The sequence below is a fragment of the Vanessa cardui genome, chromosome 13 (assembly GCF_905220365.1).
Source record: "Vanessa cardui chromosome 13, ilVanCard2.1, whole genome shotgun sequence".
NCBI lineage: Eukaryota > Metazoa > Arthropoda > Insecta > Lepidoptera > Nymphalidae > Vanessa > Vanessa cardui.
This window is the reverse complement of record NC_061135.1, coordinates 10,748,753-10,775,144: the sequence shown is the minus strand read 5'-3', so window position 1 is coordinate 10,775,144 and position 26,392 is coordinate 10,748,753. Positions and strand designations below refer to the sequence as shown.

General features: G+C 31.8%; 1 protein-coding gene across 1 annotated transcript; it reads left to right on the top strand.

Moving 5' to 3' along the window:
* The first annotated feature begins 5,902 nt into the window (after positions 1 to 5,902).
* Positions 5,903 to 6,839, top strand: LOC124534953 (retinol dehydrogenase 13-like). Its single transcript, XM_047110989.1, has one exon. It carries the CDS (start codon positions 5,928 to 5,930, stop codon positions 6,837 to 6,839), a length of 912 nt encoding a protein of 303 aa, XP_046966945.1. The 5' UTR covers positions 5,903 to 5,927.
* The last annotated feature ends 19,553 nt before the right edge of the window (positions 6,840 to 26,392 follow it).

The following is a 26,392-nucleotide window of genomic DNA, read 5'->3' as shown; positions in this document are numbered from 1 at the left end:
TAGCAATTTAGGGGTTAAGCAAAAAAGTTTCACGTAAAATATTTTCAATATTTATTTTTGTCGCAATTGACATTTCTGGTCCCAAATTATATGGTAGCTTAATTTGTCGAAAAGTAATAAAAACCATTATGTTACAAGAAAAATCATTACCAAAAATGTATATATAATGATGTCGAATCCGTCCCCCACATTAATGACCACCGTATTAATTCAATTTGTTGCACAAGAGGTTTAATTGCATAATAACTACAGATAATATATACAATAACTCCTGTTTCTAAGAAAATGAATTAACTTCTGTTGTGTGTGTGAATGGCAAATATGTTCTAAATAAGAAACTCAAAACAATGTACTTACATATTTTTTATATAATATAATTAGAGTCCAGACTGAAATATTTTAAATAAAAAACTCAAAACAGTAAACATACATATTTTTTATATAATGTAATTATCGTCCTGACGTGAAATAATTTAAATAAAAAACTCTATTAGGTTACTTACAACAATTTACTTACAAACTAAAAATAACTTTAGCTTCGAATTTATCTTAACCTAAAAAAACACTTAATCATACATATTGAAGTAAAGTACTCACTCAGTTAAGTTTACACAAGGAATACTCTTAAAGAATTACAAGCCATACCAATATCGACCTTACTGTCCAAGTCCCAAAAGAAAAATTGACCAAAATCAAAATATACTTTATTCCAGTAGATTTGAACAATCACTGTCGAATCGTCGTTTTACGAAATTATATTAGCTTTTACGAACCTTGATTTACCTACTACCACAAATTGTATCGAGAACAAGAGGCAAGAAACTCAGTATTACTCTTTACTAATACTTATATGCAAAGTTATATCAGTTAAATTCTTGCCTGGAAGGCAACAAATACAGTTTCATTTAGACTACGCAGATAACTGAGATGGCCCAGTGGTTAGAACGCGTGCATCTTTACCGATGATTGCGGGTTCAAACCCAGCGAGCACCACTATATGTATGTGCGTTATTGTGTTTATAATTCATCTAATGCTCGGCGGTGAAGGATAACATCGTGAGGAAACCTGCATGTGTCTAATATCATCTAAATTCTGCCACATGTGCATTCCACCAACCCGCATTGGAACAGCGTGGTTTAATATGTTCCAAGCCCTCTCCTTAGTGGGAGAGGAGGCCTTAGCCCAGCAGTGGGAAAATTACAGGCTGTTACTTTTTACTTTACTTTAACTATCTCGACGAATGTACGACTTAATTACCTAATGTGGTTCTGAAGTTTATATTCTGGAAGTTTACAAACAATACTAGCATCATAATCTAGAACAAAAAACAATTCATTAAGAAGTTTTCCTTGATTCATTTACTTCAAATAGACACAACGGTAAGGTAAGGGCGACGTGGGCCACAACTCACGGCCCCTCGTCTAGTAAGTTAAATAAAAAAAGAAGGTCATCCACGATTTCTATAGGACCTTGATCTTGCCCACATACAATTTGTGTTCTGCCCCGCCACTGTAAAAATAAATTTATAATTATATTAATAAGATAGGCAAAGTGTTTTATCATTATCATTACATAGTATAAAACAAAGTCGTTTACCGCCGTCTGTAAGAAGAAGGTTTTTATATATAATGCATGGGGAATATAGTTGAGAAACACTGATAATTTTAGAAGTTTCTAATGTGATGTCGTAGATAAAGAAATTCTGTAGTATGTTTAGTATCAGTATTGCACCCGTGTGAAGCCGGGGCGGGTCGATAGTTTAATAACAATGGAGAATGTTCACTAATTTTGATTATTAACACTCTATATTGTCTGTCAAAAATCTATACTTATAATGAATCTGTAGGGAGGTCAATTCTGTACATGAAATATTTTTCCAAAATAACTATCAGAGGTTGAAAAGGGGTCGATACTGATGGCAAAAATGCAATCAGTAAAATTTTTGTCTGTCTGTCTGTCTGTCCGTATAACCGTTATAGAAACAAAAACTACTCGACGGATTTTAACGAAACTTGGTACAATTAATTATTTTTCATGCTCCTGAGCTGGTTATAGTATACTTTTCATCACGCTACAGTCAATTGGAGCAGAGCAATGAAGGGAAATGGAGAAGTTACTCCAAATTTTAAGCTTCCGTCGCGTGTACAACCTTAATGGTTAAATCTACATAGAAATTGTGTATTACGGAAATGTTCTCCGTAAAATTAAGTAAAAAATATCCTATGGCAGCCTTTGTTTATCTTTTATGGTTGACTCACAATAACACGTGTCACTCTCAATAGCTTAGTAGTTCGAAGCTTTCTGATTATATTTGTCTATTCCTGCGTTTATAACACTCTCAATCATCCCAAATTAAATATCCCATATGTATGTGTGTCATCGATAAACTCAGACATTATTTGATCGATCATTAAGATTAAATGAATAAAGAGATTATGCTATCCCCATTGATGTAACTCGCCACCAGGTAGCGCTGCGATAAAAATATTTCTATACCGTTCAACCGACTGTCACGAAAATGAGTACGTACAAGTATTTTTTCACGGAGAAAGTGATTATTTCATCCGTATCATTAAAAATAACCAACAGATGGCCCTTACGAGTATCACGATGCATTTCTATGCCGATCAACAAATAAGTATAAAATATGAAATAATAAATGAAAGTCATTGATCATCATTGAATCAAATAATTTATATAAATAGATACCATGCCATTGAAGAAATAAAAGATTGGAATATCAACAATATATGCGCAGCGTCATCCAAAGCTACGGAAACAACATACCAACAAGAAATACGTTAAGAAACAAATAGAATCCGAATTTCTACATTGAGAGTTGCCAAAACCGTTAGTCAATGTAATGATCAAGTTCCAGTTCATCAAACAACAACATCAAGAGATACTGAAAAACCTGACGAGCGAGCCCAACGACTGGGTGATCAACGATTAAAATAAACTAAGTTAAGAACTAGAACCAATCTCAATAAATCCCGATTCGATCATTGGTTCAATGAATATAGTATGCCCATATTGTCACGCTATGATGTTTAAAATAAACCGCTGATATAGTACTACTCCACTGACAAAATGTATTTACCACAACTGGTTGAACCACCAGAACCTCTTCTTATCTACGTTACGGGAACTACTGAGGAGTATGAATTTTTTCTTCTCCATATTAGAAATTACAATTCTTGCTTTGAAATGACATCATTTGGAGCAACAAATATTGTGCAGTACAATAATTCCGCGTCTAAGTTTAAAGTGTATCATATGATTGGTTCACAACAGTGACAACGTAGAAAAAGATTGATCTTCGATGCATGTTCAGTACCACAACTAATCGAGAAATCATCGCTAAATTTAGGATTTTGCTTTATGAAAATAAATGTTTAGTTAAAGATTTTAAAACTGCTTTAGAAGGTGAAACAACAAATGATTCAAAGTCATTCGAATCAATGCAGATAGAACGCCATTGAATGCAGAACATGAAAGTCCTTTTAATGCTGCCGTAGCTCCTGAAGTCACAGCTGTAGTTGTTCGTGCAGAAATTACAAAACGAGGTATTGTTATGGCTAAGCGACGCAAAAACAATCACGGTGTCGCTGAAACACATCAATCGTATGACAATTATTACGATTATCCAATTATGTTTATGCAAGCAGAAGATGGATATCATCTCGGACTGTATGAAAATATTCTCACGACAGGCTCTGTGACATCGAAGAGTTAGTTGCATGGAATTTTTTTTGCGCATCGTAGAATGATTAAAGATAATAATCAATCTAACCATATTCTGAAGTGTCGTCAACTGTTTTAACAATTCATTGTTGACATGTACGCTATGGTCAAGAACGAACGATTAAACTACATTCGATATAAACAATCAAAACTCTGAGCGAGAGTACTCTACTAGAGTTTATTTACGAGATACAATATCGAATGATTAAGTAGCTGCTGATATTGGACAAAGATCTTCGTTCAGTGGAAGTCCAAGACATGCACGAATACGCTCAGGATGCTTTGACGTACGTTCGCAAGTATTGACAAGGTTGTAAATGTAATAACATCGATATTCGATAGAACTGCATAAAATGACGTGTTGGTTTGAAGCAAATTTTATCGAAATCTCGATAACGATGATAGATACATGAAAAATGTATAGGACCTTAATTGAAAATCGTACAAAAAGCAAAAAAACGTATTCCATAAAAAATTTCGTATCTCGATAGGGAACCGAGTTATGATAAAAAGTGCTGGCGACTTGATACTAAGCGGGGCGCTTCCCGCGCGGCGCGTTGTTAAATTACGTCACAGCACTCGCGCGGCTGTTAGCAGGACTCGATATTTTTCGAAACTTTGAATGCCTATAAAATCAAAACTACTAAGTATTTTTGACTAAAACAAAAACTAGTGTATTTGTATACATACAGGCTTTACTGAGAAAAAAATTCAAGTGATACCTAGTAACATTCTCCATTGTTGGACGCCATCGTAATATGTTATGAGTACATAATACAACGTTAACATTTTTAAAATGTGGTTATGAACAATTGCTTGCTTTTCAGGAACACCAAAAAAACTCCACATTATTATTGTTTTTTTTTTATTAAGATTATTTCTAAGCAATAAACGAAAACTCTTCCGGCGATTACATACAATTATTTTCGTATTAAGCTTATGGTATATGAAGACTTAAATTATATGATTTTTACTATACAGCAACGAATTAAATGGTATACGCGCCATGTACACAAATCAAATATTTTTATAAAATATCATCATCATCAACATTACATAGTACAAAACAAAGTCGCTTACCGCTGTCTGTCCCTATGTATTCTTATATCTTACAAATTACTCAACAGATTTTGATGTTTTTTTAATAATACACAGACAATATAGTAAAGAACACTGTCAATTTTAGAAGTTACTAATGCGATGATGTATATAAAAAAATTTTCTTTATTTTATTTAGTATCCTTTAGCATATATTGTACCCCATGCGAAGCCAGGTCGAATCGCTAGTGATTATAGATAAAGTCTGAAAATTAATTTTAAAAATATGTGTACATTGTTTTATTATTTTTATATATTTTTTCGTTTCTAGACAAATATGGGTATACCTAATATACGTTATATATATATAACGTATATTAGGTATAGTTAAATACTAATATAAGTTATTAAAACATTTAAAGTCAAAAAAATTGGTAAGCTATATGCGAAAAACAATTAAATAATTTGAAAACATAACTAAAGTTTGTCTTTTTATAAAATTGATATTTTATAAAAAGAAAAACTATAATATCTATATTTTCAAATAGCTTTTCACAAAAACTATATAGGAAGGATTCAGGAGGAGATTTAATGGATTGGTATATTTATGATATTAAGACATACTACATTTTTATACAGTGAAAAAAACATCGTTAATATCTTATTCTATTTATATTTTAGGCAAAGATAGAGCAAAGAAAGCAACATTGCAGAGGTGTACAGACATATTTCATCTTTGTTTGATTGTTACTATTTCCTTCCTGGTTATGCAGATTGTTTATACGTTGATATTTTAATTAATTAGAAACAATTTTGTTGCCTGCAGCGACTCACAAACATTTCTTAAAACGGCTAAATATATTTTTTATAAAATATTAATTCTATTTAAAAAATACTTAAAGTATGCGTAGTAAGTTATCTGAAGCAAAGTTATATTCGTTCCGATAAAACCTAAGCTTATTTTAATATTTAAATTTACCCAAATTCTTTGCTATCTTTTAATAGGTTCGTCGTTCATTGAAAAATAAACATTAAAGCAATTACCTTAACCTTCTAAGCTTCACTTCTAACCTTGGGCGTATCTAACTCAGAGCTCAGTCTCAAAGTAACCATCAGTTGGTCCGGTCTCATATCATTCGAAAAAATGCGGATATTGGATGATTTTACCAATTGTGAGAACGATGTGCGACTTGATGGTAAAGTGGCTGTTGTCACTGGAGCTACGTCAGGTACCGGTCTAGAAACGGCTAAGAATCTAGCGAAAAGGGGAGCTAAAGTCATAATCGCTAGTCGAAGTCCAGCGAAGCTATCAGATGCGCGAAGAAATATCATCAAAAGTTCTGGAAACCGCAATGTTGTCGCTCGAACAATGGACTTTGAATCTCTCAATTCAGTGCGTAACTTTGCTCAGGATATGTATTTATCCGAACCCAGATTGGATATTTTAATCAACAACATTGGTGCTATCGCCTTAGAAGATCGATTGACAAGTGACAACTTACATTTGATGATGCAAGTAAACTATTTTGGAGCTTTTCTATTAACTTTTCTCCTGTATCCATTAATGAAATCTTCGGCGCCGAGTAGAATAGTGAATGTATCTTCGATAGCTCTTCTTTTAGGACACATCGATCTAGAACATATGAATGACGTTGGAAAATCAACTTTTGAGTATTACGCTAATGCAAAATTAGCTGACATTTTATTTACAGTGGAAATGCATAAGAGGATCGAAGGTAATGGAGTTAATGTATACAGTATGGATCCAGGCTTAGGTAAATCAGAGTTTTTTCGGAATTCGAATGCAACATTTTGGAAGACTTTGCTGAACAATGGACTCCTTCTAGTCGGTAGACCACTAGACAGAGTAGCAACGATGCCTGTATTTTTGGCAGTTGATCCACGGGTTGAAAACGCTAGCGGGAAACACTTTCGTGATTGTGCGGAATTTTACAGTTCTTGGTTTTCCAAAGACACGAAGTTGACAAAACGACTGTGGGAAGAATCTAAGAAATTTGTACGAATAACACCCGAAGAAGACTGGGAGCGATATTAATTATTATAGCATTGACTAAGAAACTATCTAATCTATCGATGTATAGCTGTAGTGCTTCCTCAGCTTAAATAAATTATTAAATAATATTAATAATTAATAAATAAATAATAAAGTTTAACATTATCGATCAATTTTAACAAACTAAGATGTGATTATATAAAACTGAATTTGAAGTTAAAATAGTTTATATTTAGTATTTCACTGTTCACGACAAAAATAGTCTCAGAGAATCGTTATATATTTAAAAAAACAAAGAGAAATAAATAAATCATGATCAACCGAGATTTTAATTTATTTTGCATTGTAGAATATACTTAAGTGTAAATACATAGATACAACAAAAAATGAAAAAAGAAGGTAGCATTGATAATGATATTACATTACTACATCAAGGTCTATGTAATTATATCATAGTGAGTATTTTTTTTAAACATCCACATACATAGATAGCAAAACAAATAAATATATATTTTTTTGTAAATTTTAAAAATAAACTTGCTTACAACTAGCCATTAAGCGTGAATTAAATATTAAAAATCTGTTTTGTAAAAGTAATCCATACTAATATTATATATGCGAAAGTAACTCTGTCTGTATATAGTAAGTTTGGGGGAAAAGGAAGGGCATAATCTTACCTCACTTACCCCATGGACAATAACCCATTCAACGTGAGTCAAAAGATACGAACAGACACATTTAGGTATTTAAGGTTTATTGATCGACTTAGGCTACAGTACCCAACACAAGGAGATAAGCCAGTTGGCTAAACGCACCCAAAAATTATAGTCCCCTAATGGGAGCACGAACACGACAACTTACAGACTCTGGGCTACTACAAAGTATTTTTCAACAGAAATATTCAATATAATTATTTTATATGTATGTCTGAAAATTAAAACAGGACTTTAGACTAACGACGAAGTTATAACTTTCAATAAATTGCAATCTGTAATTGACGAAAATTTGTTAATATTAAAAAATCACCAAGAAATTTTTAAAAAAAGAACCAGGCGTTAAATTATGTCAAGGAATACATATATCAACATAAAAGATTCATTTGATTTATGCTCGATTTCTGGCAACCGAAAAAACGCGAACGTTGACAGTCCATAAAATATAATAATAAAAGCGACTGATTGACATAGGTACACTAATTTATGTAAATCAATAGAATAAATAATCGATTAAACAAATAGCGAGACTTTTAGCTATCAAGTCATGCCCTTGTCATGATAGCATTGACGTTATAATTCGTATTGTGAATATTTAGCGCATTTTAATAATGGTTCTTTATATATGTTGTTTGCTTACTCAACTGAACCGCGCTTTATAAAGATAAATACAAAACAAAGAAACCCATACCTTAATCATATACGAATTGCTTTATATTTTCATTTCACACCTAATTTGTATGGACCCATCTCCTATTATCCACTTCTTCTAACCCTACGGGTCTGTAATTTTATATATTGGTTCAATTCCGATGACAATACATTTTTATGCACTGCACGTGTTACTTTTTTACTCAATTTTTACCAGACAATCAGTTATACAAACTGGCTTCATCTTCATTATACGATCTGACAGACACGCACGTAATAGATACATAATGTGTGTATTTATAATCAGGATTGATGGACGAGTAAATGAGCCACCTAAGGATAACTGATCAATGCTAATAGATATCAAAGTAATGAAAAGTGTTAACCATTACTAACTCAGATATTACTTCCAGTGTTCACAGGAACAGGGGAAGTAATATCTGAGTATGGTAGAGTTGGAAGAGTGAATGAGCCAGTTTAACTACAGAGTTAAAGTGGCTCATTCGCTCTTCCAACTGGTACACTATAGCACTAAGTATTAATGCTTTTCGGTAGAATATATAATGTGTGGGTATAATATATAAACCCAGGCGGGCTTTGTCCAAAGTCACCATCAAGTAAAGGTAATAATAGATCTATATCTATGGACGAATAAGATGTTTATACATATACATAACTTCGTGTGAGATATGTATACTAATAGCCACTACGTTTTCAGTATAATTTGTCATTAAAAGTCACAAAATTGATTATATTTTATTTAGATAATATAATATATGTAGGTATATGTATAAATAATTTATAGAATGATAAAAATAGAACAATCCCACAGTACGAATGAATTAAGCATCTAATATATTCAAATTACTCTATTATATATTACAATTAACATATTTTCCCTATTTATATATTTCAAGAACCAGTAACCGGATCCAGCGTTGCTATTTATAAAATCATAAAACAAGAAAAAGAAGTTCAAATACCTTTGGTATCATGAATTTATAACCCAAAAATTTAATGTATAAAAATTAAATTTTTTTACATATAAAATAAATTGCTTTAAAAAATATTCTTCATTTTGTGAGTGTTTCTACTTTTTGTAAAAAAAAAAAACATTATTTAAGTTTTTAATAACACAAATTAGCACCAATAAACGTATACACAAAAATAGACGAAACTTCTAACACTTCACTCTCAACTTCATTTTTCACTTGTTGTTACTGATTGTTTGTTAATTTCTATTATTAACATATTCTTAATTTCACGCAGACCAAGTAACCAAAAAAGAAGTATTCATATTATTTTATATGGTATTATGGACAAATCCAAAAATCCTTATTAGAGCCGCGTGGTACATGGCGCGTTAAAAGTAGGCCTTTTCCTACAATTGGGATGTTAAAGGCTCTCTTCGGGATGTTTTTAAGAGTAGGAATACTTACTGTTGCGTCGCAATATATTTACAACAATATCATGTATATTCACAGTAACATTGATCACTTTGATAAAATCAGTGATAATCATTGTATATGCACTAGAAGTAAGGATAAACTTATAACGCCAAGTTTCCGACTCCGCAAAGTCAATGGATCCTTCTTGGGGCAAGGTATCCGTTTCTATAATAAAATTCCGCAGAAATTTTTAACTTTGCCGTTTAGTAAATTCAAATCGTTTGTTAAAAATACATTGGTAGAAAAAGCATACTATTCGATACAAGATTTTGTAGATGATAAAAAAGCGTGGAGTTAATACCTGTTGACTTCCAAGCAGAATACATTAATTGAAATAATTGTATTTAATTAACATGACGCTGTATTTTTTAAATGTTAAAAAAGAGTAACTACTGAGTTTCTTGCCGGTTCTTCTCGGTAGAATCTACTTTCCGAACCGGTGGTAGCTTCACTTAATTGTAAAATGACGATTCAAAAGTGCTTATAAAAGCCTACTTGAATAAAGTTTATTTTGATTTTGATTTTGATTTTGTTATTTTACTCTTATACAGTTACTAAATATCAGAATAAATAATTATTATTTGTGTGTAGTGTGTAATTAATTCCATATCTTTAATTTAAACTTACACCCATAAAAAGGTTGAATGATATGAAAAATAGAATAAAATACATAAAAACTCTAGGTGTTTTAAGTCATACTGCCATTTTATTTCATAAAATAAATTTTAGAATTTGAATGGTTACGTGCTATTTACACAAATATATGCTAAATACACTCTCACGCTTTTCTTAACCTATTAATAATCAGGAATAACATAAATCTACGGCTTAAGTAATCTACGGCATAAATCTAGGGCTTTGTGCAAGCCCGCCTGTGTATTCCCATTCATCAGATATTCTACCGCCAAACGACAACGCCAAAAGTAGTTGCTATTGTTGTGTCCCGGTTTGAAGGGTGAGTGATTCAGTGTAGCTACAGGCACAAGAGACATACTATCTTAGTTGCCAAGGTTGTTGGCGTATTGGTGATGTAAGGTTGGTTAATATTTCAAACATCGCCAGTTTCCACCATCTTGTGGTCCATATGCTCGTCTGCAAGCCTAGAGCATAAAAAAACGAATATTTTAATCGTAAGCTTATAAACATCGGTAAATGTATGTCTTCAAATATCACAATTTCTCAGATAATTAATTTATATGAGTCTTAATGTCATTCAATAGAAAGGTCATAAGAATATGGAATCTCTGTTTGTTTGTAATGCGCAAATCATTATGTCAGTCACACTCATCTCGCTTCCGTGTGAATTACGCAAATATCGTTTGGTACAAGGTACAATATTAAGGTATTCATAGCATATTTCGTTTGAAAACTTGTATGCAAATGTTATTTAAGGAGCGTAGATAATCCAGCGTCATCAATTTGCTAGGGACAGACAGACAGCGATAAGTGACTTTATTTTATACTATGCAATGATTATAATAAATTTGAATGTAGAACATAACATCAGTAACGATTACAGTGTGATGATGTTGTCAATATAAAACGTATCATAGTGTTCAATAAATGTGTACACACAGATGTAACCCCAATATCCTACTAATTATTCAATGGGGCGCTAAATTAGTCATGACATTTTAAATAGCTCGGATAATAATTTTTTATCCATCCTACCCGCGGAAACCCGAAACATCCGGATCTATAACCTTATAATCTAGCCAGTAAACCAACTGGAAAGTCAAAGAATTATAATACCTAAAACAAGAAGTATTGATTTAAGAAGATGCCTGTAACACGCTGACGCTTATAACTCAGCATCATACATTAAGAACGCTAAAAGGATTCTGCGGTGAAACTGGAAAGTTGTTTTCCACTGACCACTATGCATCGTGCATCACAAATATTCTAATACGCGTAATATAGTTTTATTTGTAAAACAAACGTGTCATCACCGTTGTCACAAGAAATTAGCGTTTTAAAATAACACGTATACACATTATCTGTATTTGCAACGTGTCTTACAAAACTGTAATTAGATTGTATCCTCAGCATGAGAGATATTTATATAACGTTCATTTTATTATGTGTGTTTGTATGTCAAATGTATGTATGGCTTGTTTGTTTGGCTGCTGACCATGCGGTCTCGTAAATTTTGCGTTAGGTGAAGAAATTCTCCTAAAAATTGTTTTAGTAATATACAAGGGGAAAACGCTATACGAATGAATATTCACTTCGCAGTCGAACTAAAATATACTACTCCAATAGTCAAGCAGTATTTTTAAGTTTTTTAACTCGCCGATTAACATTACCTCAGAGTATGTGCGTAATATGTACCTAATATATCCTACGCAATTGTATTGGCAATCTACCTTACTGAACATAGAAATATTAGGTTAAAAAAAAATTGGACTCTTTTTGAGCCTTTATTCGACAAATTATCTAATATATCAAAAGCATCTTACAAAATAAATGATGATACAGTACTCTCAAATGTAATTATGTTAATAGTAACAATATAAAGTGAGCCTGTAATGTTATAACTTATTATTAATGTACTTTAGATTATAAGTTTTCGATCAAAATATACAATCAACACACGCTGATCTCGTATAGTGTCGTGAGATGATTAAAACATGTCAATATTTCTCGTAAACAAATTTCTGAGACAATAATACAAAAATATATATATCGCATTTGTTTTCTTATTATTTAAAAACTATACCTACTAACGAATTATTTAAAATGTATATCATACGCAAATAGCTTTAACCAATTGAACTTGTTTCGACCCGGAAAATCCGTGGTACAAACTCCCAATGCAAAGTAATAAAAGTAATGTTTGATTATATTAAATAAAAATATTTCCACGTCACGGTTCAAGTATTTCAACAACAAATATATAATTTGGAATTATAAAAGAATATTTAAGCAATTTATTCCCCTTGGAATTTTCCATTACAACTGAGGCTTTTAATGTTGTTTCCCTAAAACTACATTCACTCAATCCGTTTCAGCGATGGCGTCAGAAGTAATGGGTGCTACACAGCTATTCACACACGACACCTACTCTGGATCCATATTAATTCTTCTGTAAATATCTTAGGAACGGTAACCTCCAGTAATATTTTTTATTTAGTAGGTACTATGTATTTTTTAGGAAGTAGCATCCACGATACATTTATTGTATTCCTTTTATACCACAAATACTAATTAATTATTCTTTATTTAAATACTTTTCTAAAACTATGTAAAGGCTAAATGACATTATATGATCATGACTGACAATATTCAGCGACTGCAAAAATACTTTTTATTACTCCATATGAAATATAATTCGATTATAATGACCCTCAGTTTTTATCTAAGTTTTTTAATGAAACACAAAATACTTATAAAAACTTAATTCGTTTCTAGTCATCTAATTGGCGTCAAATGAAACGGATCCATGGCGATGTATTTGTTGATGATTGTTTACGATGTACGTATGTCAGATGATAAACACACTCACACGCACACAGGCAAACGAATAGCTGTGTAAATGTACTCATACAGTTATTTGCCTGAAAAACGTAGAATTATCATATGTTCAACTATAAAATTTAAATTCTTTTTTTTCGACTATGTTCCGATTTCACTAATTTTAATTTATAAATATGTTATATTGAATACCATTAGTAGTGATTAAATTATATGTCTATAAACTTTATACCACTGTTAATAGTCACAGTTAATTTTATAATACTGCTAATACAGTTAACGCTAACGTAATAGTTTACGTTTATGAGTTTCTACAGATAATAAATAGCAAATACACAATAATGCGTATCTATATTAATCTTTGAAAGGTTCAAATAACATATTCGATGTGCTTTCTCATTAAAATACTTAATAACATAAAACAATATGTTTCAAATCGTATTCTCACTGGTCAATACTATGTATAATGTATGACATAATTTTTTTTTTGTGTATTTATAAATAATCTGTCAACCTCTTTGATTCAAGTCTGAACGTTACATATTGTTGTTATGTTTCTAATATTTTCATTTTAGAGTACACTTTATTTAAGTCTAGATTAAATTTAGTTTATACTTAATGATTACCAATTAATTCCGAAGGTATTATCTTGAGTGCTGCCAAAGTATATCTCAAAATGTAGTATAGATATATATCTAAGCATAGAAGTATAAATATCGACAGATTATAAATAACTTTTAATAATAACCTATGTCAAAAGAATTGATAAAGCTATAGATTGTAGACAGATAAACGCGCTTTTTTTAGTAGTATTATAATATATTATATTTACATAGCCCTACCAAAGTAAGGACCGGAGTAGTTATCACATACGAATGCAAAAAAAAACTAAATGATTGATACAAATTTAACAATGCTGGCAATAAATACATGTATATAGTAAAAACATCAATTTTTTTTTAGACAGAGAAATCTAAGATTTTTTAGAGAAAAACCATCTAAGGCGTATAATAAAAATATTATGTATACCCATAATGACAAATGACTTGCTATATCTGTAATCATTTACGCCGGCCATGTAAGTATAATTTGAATGTGATACAATAATCATTGAAAGAAGATAGTGATGCGCTTTACATATAACAATAACATAATATCACGATTTAATATTATTACTACAGAATATAAATAAATATTAACCATAAAATAGAATAATTTCGCTTATAAATTTTCACTTACATAGTAAATATAAGAGTAATGATGACTGGCAATGCTTTATACAAATATAAAAATGCGCCGGTTTGTTCAACGATCGCTGCAACAGGCTTTTGCACTTACAGTCGCGACTTTTCGCTCAACGTAAATATTTGTATAGCTATCGAATGTTTTCTTTTTGATCGAAGTTTAATGATGTTAATAATTTTATAGTGAAGTAAGTTGTAGGAAATAATAAAACATACGTAATATTCTTAAAACATGATGGTGTCATGTAGTATAATTTACATAAAGGATTAAAATAAAACAAAGAAGAATTTTTAAAAACTATTTCAACCATATTCTTTTTGTGAATCGATACTTTCTTAGCACTGCTGTCGATGCTATTGTCCTCTCGATATTATACCATTTCTCCCTGTCAGCTGTTTTGTTCTCATTGGATTGATGTACTAGGAACTAGACCAATACAGTGGTTCGCCTTCCCCAGATCTGATTTGATCATACACCTATCAAATCAACCTATTTTCACTCTGCCTTAAACAGCAAGGTGTCACGGACTATGGAGTCAAGGATTTTTCTTGACATGTAACCCATCAACCGGATACATACATGTAATCAATTACTTGCAAAAATATTATCATCATATATATAAAAATATATAATATATACATATAAGTATGATATAGGCTAGGTTTTAAATTCTACGCTCGTAACTGATCATATAACATTTGTTTATATGCCATTAATTAAAACAAAGTCACGGTAACCCTTAATTCCTCTCACCCAAAACAAAGGTGGATGGTTAGTATTATATTAGATGACAACATAACCATATGATAATCAATTCTTCGATAGAACTTGTGGTATAGAAATTTGTCACGTACCAGCTATAAAATATCTAAATATTTATAAAAATATCGATACTATTGAAATAAATTAATCGACATGTTACATCACTACACAGTTGTAACAGGTCATTGGAAAGTATGAAGCAAAGGTTATGCCATCTATTATAGCAACATGGCTTCTTCCAGGTAAATACCAGTCTAGTCGATAGAATATTGTCTTGCGAATGTTCCAATCTAGATCAAGTGTCTTCAGTATAATATATATTTCATTCGATTGAATAACATTTGTTACATGAGTATACAATTACTCTTTATAAGCATATGCTGTTTTTCATTGCTGGAAAACTGATGTGTTATAAAAACAATAATAAAAACATTAGTTGTTTGTTTTTGTAATTTAAAAGACATCAAATGACTATCAAAAGACAATACATATTACATAACACATTCTTCCCACGATTATCACGTAATCAAAGATGAGAGTGACGTCCGCTAATTACTATGGCGTAATTTTTGGACTGAGTGTCTTAAAATGTCCCTCGATTTTGTCCGATATCATTTTTACATTGTAAATTTATGTGGCATATTACTCTTATAATGTGTCGAGTAGCATTTTAGCATAGCACTTTTGAAAGCCTTAAAAAGAACTCGTGTCTGTTTGTTTCTTGTCTCAATGGTTCAGTTGTAAAGGTTATATGTTTTTTTAATTTATGATAAACATATCACGTTGTGACCAATGTTATACATACATGCTTTGCAAAGAACGTAATACCGTAGGTCATTATGAGAGCAAATGAAATAATATGTTAGTAATGAAATATACGACACAAAACTTTTATTTCCCAAGATCAACAATGTAATTAAATCATAATTTATTCATTTACAATGAGGAATTTTAATTATATATGTTATGTATTCGCAATGGAGCCGAGTATGTAGAAATCCCTAAAACATCTAGTCAAAAGGCGGTTGGTCATTTTTAGACTGACATTTTTACTTCACTTAATTTACTGTTCACTGGCGCTATTACCTGTCTTAACTCCTAGGCTTTCTTAGAGATACATAAGCGCGGAGAGGTCGAAAATAGTAGGTATTCAGATTTAAATCGTTGGCCATTCCATTCAAAGTAACCTCATAAGGTGTACACTGTATGACAAGCACTAAGATTATAAAACAAAAGGCAGATGGAGCGCTCGAAACATTATAGTGATGCAACAAGCTCATACTCATTAATTAAGAATTTCATAATAGGTCAATCAGTAATAATTAAAATAACCGCTCGTATTAATAAAAATATTGCGTCGATTTAATTTTGTATGAATATTATATGCATGTAGAACCTCACGTTATAAATTTTCCTAAAGAGTTTATTTAGTACGTCCTATATTTGTGGATAGAAGAAAAAAATTTTAACAAAAAGAAAAACCGACTTCAAACAAAACACTATTTTAAAACAAATGAATATGCACGAAAAAGTAATAAAAATAATTGCGTATTCAACATATTTTTTAGAGTCTTCCTAAGTTAAATGAAATGAAAAATATTAGACTACTTAAAAGTCGATTAACGATTATATCATGTAGTTATAGTTATTGGTATATTTGGAGCCGGTGTCAGCCACGGTGCCCTTGCCCCAACAATCAAAAGAAAGAAGCGATACGAGCCCCTTGATTGATCCAGTATATTATTGTGTAAAAGGTAATTTGTAAAAAACATGTTTGTTAAAGTATTCTCGTATTGTTTTTTGATAGATATACTGTAGGGTTTTATTGGCTGACACCGACTCCAAATATAACAATAATTATAACTACATGATATAATCGTTAATCGACTTTTAAGTAGTCTAATATTTTTCATTTCATTTAACTTAGGAAGACTCTAAAAAATATGTTGAATACGCAATTATTTTTATTACTTTTTCGTGCATATTCATTTGTTTTAAAATAGTGTTTTGTTTGAAGTCGGTTTTTCTTTTTGTTAAAATTTTATTTATTTTTTGATTTTAAGTGAAGCTGATGTTGACTAACTAATTTTTTTTAATATGGATAGATTAAACGTTCCGTTTATATGAGTCAGAAACTACTTCGAGGACAATTTCAAAGGAAACTTGCGAATAAAGCAAAAATAGACTTTCGAAAATGTGGATTTAATACGTCACGCGGCGTAAACTACAAGGATCCCTCGAAAGAGCTGTAATCGAACTCAGCAAAAAAACTTTGAAAAAGACCAACTATATTTTGTACATCATATGACATCACATCACATACACAAAATTTGATTAAAGATAGTAAGAAATTCTGCCCCATATCGCACCCTAACTGCGAGCCGTGTAGGAGTTCCATCACTACATAGTATAAAACAAAGTCGCTTTCTCTGTCCCTATATCTTTAAATCTACGCAACGGATTTTGATGCGGTTTTTTTTAAAAGATAGTGTGATTCAAGGGAAAGGTTTGTATATATAATACATGAACAATATAGTAAAGAAACACTGATAATTTTAGAAGTTTGCGATGTGATGTCGTATATAAACAAATTCTGTAGTATATTTAGTATCAGTATTGCACCCGTGCGAAGCCGGGGTGGGTAGCTAGTTGATTATAATATTCGACTATGATAATTACATAAACATAACCACATTACGGAAGGTGACTCAAATATCCAAATAACCTATAAATAAAAGATTCGACCGAGTATCGCTAACGTGCTCCTCAGAATTGTTCCGTTCCCTTCCTTTCCGTTACTTTGTCATGGATCCTGTGCTCAGAACCTTACCAAACTTTCACCAAGTTACCCTTGAAGTATATATTTTATAATAAAAAAAGAATTATCAAAATTGGTTAACGTGATTTTCAGTTATTCACCTATTTGTCGCGCATATACATAATGCAAATTTAAGACTTATGTCGTTTTCACATAGATACCATCATCGGAAAAAAAAATAAAAAAAATGGGACCCCACGGGAAGCACGACCTTTCAAACAAAAAAAAATTATCAAAATCGGTCCACCCAGTGAAAAGTTATGAGGTAACAAACATAAAAAAAAAAAAAACAAAAAAAATACAGACGAATTGATAACCTCCTCCGTTTGGAAGTCGGTTGAAAATCAAATGGGATCGCGTAAACAGGATTTAGAATATGGCTTCCAAACGCCATATTAAATTTCTATTTACGATACATTTTATTATATTGGTGGTGGTGACTGGTGATTATATACTTGCATCCTAACAATTAGATTTTTTGTTAAAATATGAGGCAACATGCTTATTACATTAGAGTTTAAAAAAATATATTTATTAATCTATAAATATAATAATATTGGAGAGTCTTTGTAATTTTAAAATAACTGCATTTTACTACATGCATATGTACATATGCCAATATAACCATTTTTACAGTTTTTGTATGTATGTTTGCTAACCTCTGCTAGTATAGGCCGGCTGAACCGACTTTGGCGGCACCTTCACTAGCAGATAGCTAATATTCATAAAGAGTAACTTAGGTTACTTTTATTTTAGGATTATATATAAAATAATAATTATGTCACACTGCAATGTCCAAATACTGTCTAACACCGCGCGCAGCATACATGCATGCTCTCATGCATACTCTGCCGTCACGTAGCGTGCCTAATAATAAAGCTGCCTACTACAGAATGAATAAGGTATAGTAAAATCTGCGAAATGGACAATATTTTTTTTTCAAACTAAAACGCACATGAATTTGCAAGCACAGTTAGTACCTACATAATTCTAGATCTTTAAAACTATGATACGGATTTTAATACAGTTTTTATAAAAAAAAACTTATTGTTTCAAGAAGAACGTTCAAATGTATAATATATACATATGCATTAGTAGAGTAAAGCAGTCAACTAAGCTATCCTAACTTCCTAAAAGTGTTAGTTGTTTAATGTACCTGTGTGTGTAATGTGAAGCCGGAACGGGCTGCTAGTTTAATGTGAAAGAAGAATTAAACAACAACCTTCATGGTAACAGAGACAGGTTAAACGAATAATAGAAAAGTCGATATAACAATGACACAGATTCTGATCCTTAATTGCGACTTTCTACAACGTCAACGTGAAATCGTGATCTTTCTCTTAATTGCTCATCCAATAATAATAATCTTTACATAATTATGAATGTATTAAATTTCCATTCTTTATAAATCATAATTTGCCATAAAGTCTGGTTGATTGTTTTTAATTATCATCTAATTTGAAGAGGTTTTCATACATTTCCCCCTCCCCTTTTAAATATTGACGCTTGGTCGACCGGCAGTGATGTAACATCGGAATTCCTACTCGACTAGCTGAGAGCGACGCGGGTTTTATTCGCTTTTCGGACAATTCATTGACTATTGCTAGTAAAATATTCAGTTAGTACAATAACTAAGTTAACCCAAGTAGGTGGTTGATATCGTCGCAAAATCATCGTCACTATACTAAATAATAATAATGGATACCTGGTGTTTGACCTACTTGGTGGTTACCTCTCATAACATATAAAATCGCCAAACAGCAATATTTAGTCTAAATAAGAGCTATAACATCTTAGAATTACGGCACCAATGTATTTGAGCAGAGGTGACCACTTAACATTAAGTGGTAAATTCACCTACCTATGCTGTAAAAAGGCTCATATATAAGATTTTTAAGATAGAGATTCTCTTTTCTCAATTTTAATACGCAATCGTATAGTTCGCAATCTAACATAAAACTGTTTTGTTTTCTAATTATACCTTAAAGTTGACTTCGTGCAGTGAAAGGTCTTGTTTAGCTTCTCATAAGCGATTATGAAGCTAAGCGAGGCTATAAAAGAAAAGACAGTTCTGCCTGACAATGAACTTATAAAAAATATAAACTATAAAATATATTATCCACCACTAAGGTAGTGACAATTATGAGTGTCTTTTATTAACCTATTCACACTTTACATCGAAATACAGCCATAAAAATAGTAGGATTAGTTATTGTGTAAATAATGAGTTATGCTTACATAGACGAGCTTTCGATAAATTATCAATTAAATTATTTTATAGCTGACTAAGTTTCTAAATGATAGAAATCAAGTATTATGTTACACTAGCAAATATTATAGCGACAAATAAAATTATTAATTTACGAGAATTCTTAAAATATATGAATGTTACGGATTATCGATGAGGAAAAAATTAAGAAATCAATCATTTTTGTACGTGGTCACACAGTATCATTGCTATGACTTTTACTTGTAGATGTTACGTATCGAATAAGGCCATAGATCACATTCTAATATTCGTATACAAATTTGTACCTTAAACTCAATTTTAAAAGAATTATTTTCAATTGTTCAATATATAATTACCTATTTTGATTGATAGTTTTCTATTTTCTTTACACTTAAATTATATTATGATAAGTGACACACTAAACATAGTAGACTTTTTTGTACTGCGGCACGTGGGTGTTGCCTGTTAAAAGAAACGGTAAGTATATTACGGTTACCAAAAATAATTTATCTTATTAGATAAAGTTTTAAGATTTTAAAAGGTAGCTAATCTGTGGATATATTTTGTATGAAAAGAACTCGAAATTCATCAGACATGTCATCATGTAATGTCAAAAAATGTTATGTTACATTAAAAGCATCAATATAGTGTGTTATCGTAAATCGGTTTACAAAATTTTACGTGTAAGCTTTGGGTTCTAACATAGTAGTACAGATAAAGCGTACCTAATTATTATTTGAGTCGTGTTATAAAGTATCTTTCACAGATCAAGCTCCTTTTTTTTTCATATTATTTATTTTATAACTTCGTGTAATAGTTTATTTAATATACATTGGTGCAAATGACTTATGAAGTTATTATTTTAAGCTTTTTGATATGAAAATTTTCCTCCGTGAATCCAGAATCATCAAATAGGCTTTAATATTATTATTATTTTTTGTTAATTTGTTATTGTTTTTATAGTGAAATGGGTTGTTTATATCGTACTCGAATTAGTGTAAGAACTTAAATACTTTCGATATCATTTTGTATTTCTTATACGTGAAATCATCAAACCAAGGTCTCATGGTATATCTAATTTATATTTCTACATTTTGATTTCAAAGATGAGCCGGTATATTTGCAAGTTTATTACATATTAGATTCTCTGGTTTGCAACGCATTGGTTGTTATGACTGTGTAATGACAATATTTGATGTGTGGGTTGAGATTACAAGTCATCAGACAGTTCATTGGCTTTTCCGTCTTCCTTCCTTCCTGTCTTCATTCTACGATGAAGATTAAAGTATATAGGTTCATTAATTAAAGCAAATTTCATACACATTATTTTAACCTTGTAAATATTGGTTGAATATGTTTTGGAAAAAATTAAATTATATTGTTAAATATAGTTGAGAACCATTTTATATTTACAAAAGGAATACTTGTTACGTTTACAAATTTCCTTAAATTCATGTCTCTTAAAAAGACACACACATACAGTGTGTCAGATATAATAATCATATAAATTATTTTGCATTCAATTCAATAGTAATGATTCGTAACGCGTATGAATGACTCTGTATGACGAAATGACTAAATCGATTACTAGTACATGGAACGAAATAGTGATGTATAAACAAAATATATATTATAGTAGTATGTTGGGGCCATTGAAAGACTTCTTCTTTATTTTGCTAATAGTAATGATTTAATCGCATGACAAATCACAAAATTTGAACAAGCCAGGACTAATATTTTACCTGAGTGTGGATGCCTCATTTAAATTGTTTTTGATGAGCTGGACTAAAAAAAACTCAAAAAACATACTGTTAAATCAGATTCTACTGGCAATGACTCCTTTGATTTGTATTATTCCATAATTAATAAAGAAATTTCAATTGATACTTGAGCAGACTTCCATCAAACAATACCCATATGTAGATGTGACACAAGCATATGAATATCAAATTCAAATTAAATAATTGCCACCTTTCCACGCCGTCAAGATTTATACAGTAACTATTTTTGTTCATATTTGCATATATTTAAATTAAGTTAGCACTTGTATTCAAATGCATGATAAATAAATATCGAAATATTATAATCAAAAAAGTCTTTAAAACATCATTCCTACCTAGCAGGCTTTTATGATATTGATGGTAAAGCTTAAGGTCAAATATAAAGCCAATAGAAATTAAATGAGTTTAAATAGATTTGTTAAATAATTACATATATATAATTGTTGGTATCCTATGTTTGTGTACGTAAATGCTACAGACGTACAAACCCTTACAAGTAAAATACCTATAGGTATAATTAATGTAAAGTAAATATTGTATTGATGTATTCGAGTTACACGGTATTTAGATCAATATAGATGCTTAGTCATATTTGACCATGTGAACATCCTTTAGGTCATCAGGTCGCCTACCAGACCTAGACGGGTCGAGGCTAGTATGACTTGAATTAATTATGTCGAACACGATGCGAGTACTTTAAAATAACACTATTTACAACATACGATTTCATAAAACACTTGTTTTTATTTTTAATTTATCTTTCTACTTGATTTTTTTCACTATAGACGAAATAAAGTATGGTTTGTCCATTAAACAGGACAAGACAGTCTTCCCAACAACTCTATAAGTTGCATATTAGTACTACAAGGTGTCTCAAAAGAAATTTTATATTTATTTAGCTTACTTCGTGAGCGCAACGTATCCGAGGGGCGCGGGGGTTATGTCAATCGGTAGCCTGGCTCTTGGGAATTCAATCGCTATGGAGCGTTTCTCGGGAGCAGACCGCGCGTTGTGCGTGCGAGAGTTTTACAAAAACGGTGATTCGGCGACTGTAGCGCGTAGAAAATTCTGCAGTATTCGAGGTTTTCGCCACTTAAATGATGCGCCAAGCATTCCTCTCATTCGACATTGGGTTAAAAAGTTTGAAGAGACCGGTACAACGCTAGATAAATAAAAATCCGGCGACCTAGGTCATCAAGAACGGTAGAAAACGTGGAGAATGTTAATCAGTCTGTTCGTGACGACCCGAACCTTTCAATTCGGAAGCGCGCAAGTGCTTTAAATGTGCATAGATCATCATTACATCGCATCATGCACAAAAACCTAAAGCACCCCTACAAAATTCAATTGGTGCAAGAATTAAAGCCCGAAGATGCCAGTCAGAGGCTTCATTTCGTAAATCAGATGATTGAGCGATTTTCAACGTTTACCAACATTTTGTTTTCGGATGAAGCTCATTTTCATCTTAATGGCCACGTAAATAAACAGAACTGCCGCTACTGGAGTGCAACGAATCCAAAACGCAAACATCAGAAACCCCTACATTCGCCTAAATTGACCGTATGGGCTGCGATGTCGGCGCGAGGAATTATCGGCCCTTACTTTTTTGAAGACGAAAGGGGGCGTGCAGTTACAATGAATTCAGAGCGTTATGTGGAGATGTTAGACAACTTCGTGGTACCTGAACTGTAAAACTTTCCTGGCTATAACCAAAGAACATGGTTCCAACAGGATGGAGAAACTTCACACACGTCCAATATGTCTCTGCATCGTGTTCGTGAAATTTTCTCAGGCAAATTGATCTCCCGGAGAGGTGACGTAAATTGGCCTCCACGCAGTCCAGATTTAACCCCTATGGACTTTTTCTTATGGAGTTATCTTAAATCTAAAGTTTACGCCAATAAACCGACTTCACTGGCCCATTTGAAAGAAAATATCCGTCACGAAATGGCAGCCATCACTAAATCCACCTGCCGAGCCGTCATAAGTAATTGTACTGTTCGATTAAATGAGTGCCAAGAACGCGAGGGTCTACATTTAGACGATATCATTTTTAAGAAATAAATCCCCAAAAAAGTGTATTTCAATAATTAATAAACATTTTTTCTATATACGGCTTACTTTTTTTTTAATCGATCCACTAAATATAAAATTTCTTTTGAGACACCTTGTATAACTCGATGTGATGTGATCGAGTTTCATCTCTTCAGTGTGTTACGTGGTCAAAGAAACCCCGTATTAAAGTAAGTAGGTTTCATTCTGTTTTCAATAGGCATCATGTAAATATATTTATCACTTTCCTAAAATATATCAAATAGTTGTTACGGCCTCTACCGTATTGATATTAATTTAAATAATGATATTTAACTAACTTGACTTTGTATTATTTTAATGTTGAAAAAGAGTAACTGCTGAGTTTCTTGCCGGTTCTTCTCGGTAGAATCTACTTTCCGAACCGGTGGTAGCTTCACTTAATTTTAAAATGACAATTCAGAAGTGCTGGTAAAAGCCTACTTGAATAAAGTTCATTTTGATTTGATCTGCACGACAGAGAAATCTGTTTTTCTTAGCCGCACCTCATGGAAGACACATACATATGATGCGTATTAGACCTCGCTCCGTATTTAACGTGTCAATAAACAAAAAAGTTACAAAAAGTAAATCAAATGGTCTCAAGTACTCTTAAAAATATTATAATTTTTACATTATCAAAACGTCGTGTCGTGCTCAGATCGGATACTGTAAATCATTTCTAAGTTTTGCAATGACTGTTCGTCGGTTTTAATTAATGAAGCGGCCCGTTAAATCTATTTCTAATTATCTATTAACATTTACTATTAGATTCGTGGTAGAAGATGTGCTATGAATATATACATATTTGAACACATGTTATAAACATTTAAAAGGTTTAAGATCTAATGGATTTATACATATTGGAATATAGCCCAAAAACACTTTTTCTTTTTCATTTATAAACAAACGGGTTTACTTGATGGTAGGGCTTTGTGCAAGCCCACCAGGGTAGGTACCACCCACTCATCACATATTCTACTGCTAAACAACAGTACGCAGTATTGTTGTGTTCCGGTTTGAAGAGTGAGTGAGCCAGTGTAACTACAGGCACAAGGGACATAGCATCTTAGTTCCCAAGGTTGGCGGCGCATTGACGATGTAAGGAATAGTTAATATTTCTTACAGCGTCATTGTCTATGGGTGATGGTGACCACTTACCATCGGGTGTCCCATATGCTCGCCCGCCAACCTATTCCATAAGAAAAAGAAACAGGAACTTTTCTTGACGCTAAATATCCAGCACTTGACCGGCTAATATTACCATATGTTCCAAAATAACCAAAAAAATATATTTATTCTCCATATACATCGAGGTTGGGAAAACAGGCAATTATTTCTGATCTTCTTCGACTCGTCGGCCCTGTGACATTATTCGAAGTCAGCGCATTAGTGGTTTTTTTTAAGATTTATTGAGACATCAGTAATATACTTTAAAGGTAGTCGTGTGCTAGATAGGATTGATGCTAAGGAAAGAGAATGCTTCTATTACCTTAATGCTTCACGCTTGGTACAAAACAGCCATCATAGCTGTAATTTTGTAAGACACTCGGCATAGGTGTTTTGATAGATAACTGATTTTCCAATATGGATATCCTGCTTTGTAACAATTGAAATAAACGCAAGCAGTAGGAAATAAATCTCATCCACCCATCTGAACTCATTGGTATCGTGATTTGTGCGAAGTAAGAAAATTAATGAATCTGAACAACCATAAAGCAAAACATAACAATAAATACATTACCAATGTATTCTGCAAATGTAATTGCATATTGCGAAACTACAATATTTATAAAACTCGTTATTAATTATTATTAATTACTTATAAAATAAAAGTTAATTTATATAGATCTACGATAGGTCTACGACCTAATTGGTGATCATAATCTATGGAAAGTTTTTTTTAAGAATTCAGAGTTAATTCCGGAAATAATCGGGGTTATATGTTGCCAAAATAAGTGCCAAAGTGCATTTACAATTACTCATGCATGGCTATTTTAGTTTTGAGATACACTTAACGTAAAGTCACTAATGATCCTCCTTGAAGCATTAGATTGATGTTAAAGATGCAAAGAGAAAGGATGACAGTGTTAAGGAGATCCGAGGCGATTCGTATGTTTTACGATAGCTGTCGAAAAGTGAGCGGACATGAGCGAAACTGTAATTACTTCGGCCTTGGATCGTTTAGATAAATAATGTATGAAACTTGTATGAGATGACCGAAGATCTTGTGGGAATTATTTTATTGGTCACTGATATTATCATTTTGGTTTGCTTACTTTTGTTTCTTTGCTTCTTCATACTTGTTTTGATAAACAAAATGGCGAAGGTTAGTGGTCATTCCTTATTAAAAAATATGTATGGTATGATAATATCAATCCTCATGCAAAATGTTTTTATGTT